This window comes from Sprattus sprattus, assembly GCF_963457725.1.
Source record: "Sprattus sprattus genome assembly, chromosome: 13".
Taxonomy (NCBI): Eukaryota; Metazoa; Chordata; class Actinopteri; order Clupeiformes; family Clupeidae; genus Sprattus; species Sprattus sprattus.
Genome location: NC_137911.1, coordinates 15,992,591 through 15,997,293, shown reverse-complemented (window position 1 = coordinate 15,997,293; position 4,703 = coordinate 15,992,591). Strand labels below are relative to the sequence as shown.

At 43.0% G+C, this 4,703-nt stretch overlaps 1 protein-coding gene across 1 annotated transcript in view; it reads right to left on the bottom strand.

Annotated features, from left to right (window-relative positions):
• Positions 1 to 1,869: 1,869 nt before the first annotated feature.
• The window catches only part of asap3 (ArfGAP with SH3 domain, ankyrin repeat and PH domain 3), a gene marked incomplete at both ends in the record, with an annotated part of 39,865 nt that continues 37,031 nt past the window's right edge, over positions 1,870 to 4,703 (bottom strand). Inside the window, 3 exons of the mRNA XM_080850693.1 lie at positions 1,870 to 1,962; positions 2,322 to 2,453; positions 4,098 to 4,305. Of these exons, the coding sequence (XP_080706819.1) occupies positions 1,870 to 1,962; positions 2,322 to 2,453; positions 4,098 to 4,305 (433 nt within the window). The remainder of the gene's footprint in view (positions 1,963 to 2,321; positions 2,454 to 4,097; positions 4,306 to 4,703) is intronic.

The following is a 4,703-nucleotide window of genomic DNA, read 5'->3' as shown; positions in this document are numbered from 1 at the left end:
GTAGTCACCAACAAAACACACTTAACGTGTCTCCAAACTACTGAAATAATGGCTTTAGGGCATGAAGTATTTGTCTGCTAGATGACACACAACAGCAGCACCACAGTCATTTCTTACCAATACATAGCGTATTATGCATCTTTAATTAACTCCGATGAACGGTCAAATCCTGGACACGGTACAAAGGCAGCATGAACATGCATTAAAACAGACACATGTAAAAATGACAGAACAGGTTAAAACAGAGTAATAATACAAAAGTGTAGCAAGACATCCATAATACAGAGATGCTCCTACTGGGCTTTCCAAGACTCTCCCTGCTCCATTCCAGCTGTCTCAGGGAAGGCGTTATCGCACAGAGACAACACAGTCCAGACCATCCACACATCAGCACTCGTGCCTCTCGCCATTAATTATTCAGTCTGTGTGCAGCACTCAGCATGGCTCCAATGTGTCCGACAGACACCCCCACCCCCCCGACCCAAACCTACCCATCACTATTCTTCAACCCCCCCCCCCCCCCCTCACAATTATTTACAAAGCATTTAAAAATTATGCAATCAAGATACAGCTTTAAAATAGCTACGTGGTTGTTTGTTGTTTACGGTGAAGAGAGCAGATAATTACTAGTGTGTGTAAAAATTAGACAACTCTTAAACTGAATGGTGCTAAACTGGTTGTAGACTCATTATAACACTGAAGACTGAAAATAGTCTCCACTCCACCAAAACATGGTAAACCAGCAGACAGCTAGTCTGTTTCAGATAAAAACATATAAAGCGCTCCAGTAATGGCTGGCAGTGATGCTAATAGCAATATAACTCCACTCACAAACCTTCAGCTGGAGCCGTGAATCTGTATTAGGAAAGAAGAGCTATTTGCGGCTCAAAGGGTTTAGAGTTAAAACAATATTGATGAAAACAATAATCATGATTCCCCTACCACTGTGCAAAATCTACACACATATACACATTAACATCTGCAAGACATATTTCCCTTGTGTAGACAGGAGACCAGTGTGTGATCCTGGAAACCTGCTGTTCAATTCTAAGTCAATTCTGTTGCACACCAATGTCGTTTTATGTCATTTGTAATCCACACATGTTTAGGCTGTTGAAATGAAAATTGGTGGGGAGGTAGCTCTCGGACGGAGCCTTGCAGAGATGAGAACTGGAGAAAGGCAGCAGAACAATACCTTGCATTCTTCGTGGAACAACAAAATGCAAAGTCGTGTACCTGTCTGTGTCTCAAGATGACCACTTGACGGCCACGAACACACACACAGACACACATACAAACACAAACACACACTGGTCTCTAACACTGGCTCATACAGTCTTCTGTTTATGGCACATTGTCTGGGCAGACAGATCCTCTCCTGTCCACATACCACCCAGAGCCTCCATGCGGGCTCAGGAGAGACCATGACGGCTGTGTCCTTCACAAATACTTTAGCTGGAAGCTAAGTGCTGTTGTCTGCAAGAGAGCTGTGAAGAACTGTTGGAACTCCATCGAGATTTTTTCTTCTCATGGCCTTCCACTTCTGTTCACGTTCACAGTCATGACTGCACATATTTACGTAGCTTTACAGTCTGCAACAGGGCTCTCTGACCCCTCCTCTGCGCTCAGTGAGAACATCGTTGGCCTGTAGGCCTAATGAGAAGCTGCTGCTCCACCAAGGTTCAGATTCTTTTCTCTTCCAAAACTAATCCATCCATCCATGTATCCATCTTTCCAACCATCAATCCATGTCAAATTACTCAAAAGATTCTCAAAAAATGTGGTTCAATCAGTATGAGTTTTGGACATCAGTGGCATTATCAAATGTTCTTCTCTCTGATTACAAAGAGACTGCAGCTTATTGGTCCTTTAGGAGTCTCTGGTGGGCCACTCTCCCAGTTTGAGCACGTAGTTGACTGGAAACATTCCACTCCTCATTGAGTCTCCATCAATGTGGCCAACCTGCAAGAAATAAACAGGCCACAGTAAACACCCTTCCCTTACATCGGTTCTCACAGGGCACATATATACTGTATATATATTATGGGATGCCATTTAGAAATTTTACATATAATGACTGAAAACTCTGAATATATGGAATGAAACTTTAGAATATTGAATGAAATATGACATCATCAAGGCAGTGGTGCCATCTTGTGGTTTTGATGTGTGATATTCTTCCGTACGGATCCAGGAAGTGTGTCACTTTAAGCGAGTCAGCATTAACTCTAGTAGCAGCAATGCTAATGCAGAAAAAAACGATGAAAATGATTTAGCAGTAGCTGATAAAGAACGGGCGAGAGACAGGAAGTGGAACTCACCCACCAGTGGGGGTCATCAGTTGCTGTGACAATAATGACCTCATCCTTAAAAAAGGCCAGCTGGTCGGAGCTGACTGCCCTGCAGTCCACTAACGCTCGCACCTTCTTCAGCCGCGGCTTCATCTGGGACACCTGACACACACACACACACAAACACACTGCTAAATGCTTCTGAAGATCTTTGATCATATAGGACAGAGAAACTGGTTTTAGGATACCGGAAGACAGACAGGTCTACTGAATACCTACCTATGATACAGTGTTCTAATACTGTATATGCCACGGGATGTCACTGTGTGATAAAGACATTCAACTTCAAACACAGAACACAAAGAGACACAAGCTTTTACATAAACACAGACACAATATACCATGCAGCAAAGACTTTTAGGTACGATGACCTGAAACATTCAGCCAAAAGTCAAGCCCCTGCCCTGCGGTAGAGACAGATATTTTAATGCTGTGAAGGTAAGCGATTTTGGTTCCAGGAAATTTAGCCTTGGCCTTAATATTACTGAGATCACACTCTATTATTATTTGAAGAAAGACAGTAACTCTGAAAATATTGCTCTGGACTAAAGTAACTGCACGATAAACTACTACTATAAAACTACCGCTGGAGGAAGGATCTTTTGACACCATTTGGCATCATCCCTCTCCTGCTGGATCTCGTCACTATAAGCCCCAAAGACACCAGAATGCCTGTGGTTCCTCAGCGTACACAATGGCTCCGAGGCCAGGCAGCCAGTCTTAGGCGCTCAGCATCTGGAGCCTTGAAAGTGCACCACACAGAAAAACCTCCAGTGTGCTGAGGCTGCAGGATCACATGACCACGTCTCAGTGTGGTGGCTAGCAGTGGAGATCACATTTCTGTTCGGGTAGGACTGGTGCCGTTTCCAAGCAGAGGAAGGTTGATGAAAATCTGATCATTTAACGACGCCGGCGCTAGTCTTTGACATGGCTGTGTTGCTGTGTTAAGCTGTGTTAAACTGTATTGTACTGATGAACTGTCATGCAAAGCTGTGTTGAACCTAATTGTACTGTTGAACTGTATTACAAAACTGTGTTGAACTGTATTGTACTTTTTAACTGTCTTACAAAGCTGTGTTGAACTGTATTGTACTGTTGAACTGTCTAACAAAGCTGTGTTGAACTGTATTGTACTTTTGAACTGTCTTACAAAGCTGTGTTGAACTGTATTGTACTGTTGAACTGTCATGCCTGTATGCAGATGTAGAGAACTAGTGCATTTCTGCTGCTGTGTTGCCCTCTACCTGTGTCTTTCAGCCTTGGTCTATCAAGCCTGAGATGAGGTTGTCTCATGCATCAAGACTTTTAATTGTTAATCTTTCTATCCATTCCAGACCCAGAACCAGATTCAGATTCAGATCATTCCTGCCATAAACTAGATTTAACCATTCTGCTGAGTCATGCTGCCTGTGATTTCTATATATTTATTATTGATTGATAACATAATTGAACTCTCTTATTTCTTGAACTCAGATCCTTCCTCTTATCGTATCCCTTATATGCATATACAGTATGTTCCTGTACAGTTTCCTTAGATTATATGCTTCGAGTGCTCTGGTAGCTCAGCTCCGCTCCGCTGGTAAACGATAGGCTCAATAACTAGGGAGCATGCTTACTAATGGAAATGTGTAGCTGTAGTATCGACCCCTTTGCATTAAACACCAAGATGTAAATGTAAGGCTTCTTAGGCTCATCAATTTATAGCCACTCTTTGCGGAGTCATGGTTCCTGTGCTCGGCGGCATACCATAGCGTTCTTGCGTGTGCGGGGTGGGGGCGGCAGACAGATGGACACAGACGTGGGTGCGGTGGTGGGTGTCGGAGTGCTGGCCGGGGCGCTGGACACCAAGCTACAATAGAAATCCTCCTGGCTGCCCGCACAGCTGGGTGACATCATTCCAATCTTCCCCTGACCCCCATTGCTGGTCCGCCGGTAAGACGTGGTCTTCTCCGAGCTGAGGGGAGAGGTCAGAGGTCAATTTTATGGACAATCACCTTTGGACATCACAACATGTGAAACAAGCACTGTTATTCCTCTAGTCGTACATGTATGAGACAAGGTTGGGAGAATACACTAAATATGTAAACAAAACAACAACTACTATTAAACCATAGTTTAGAACTACTAGAACAAGCCCTGTGATTACACTACCACTGGATTCTAAATATTGCATAACTTGAAGTACGAAGATTGTCTTTAAATGAATGTTTACACAATATGTTATAATTGTTAATTACTCCTAGATTTGAGCACAGTTCTTCTGTTCATATCTTAATTTGTATGAAATTATGAAATACCCTGCAGTCTACACATCTGGCAAATGGTATGTGCGATTAAAGAGATATATATATA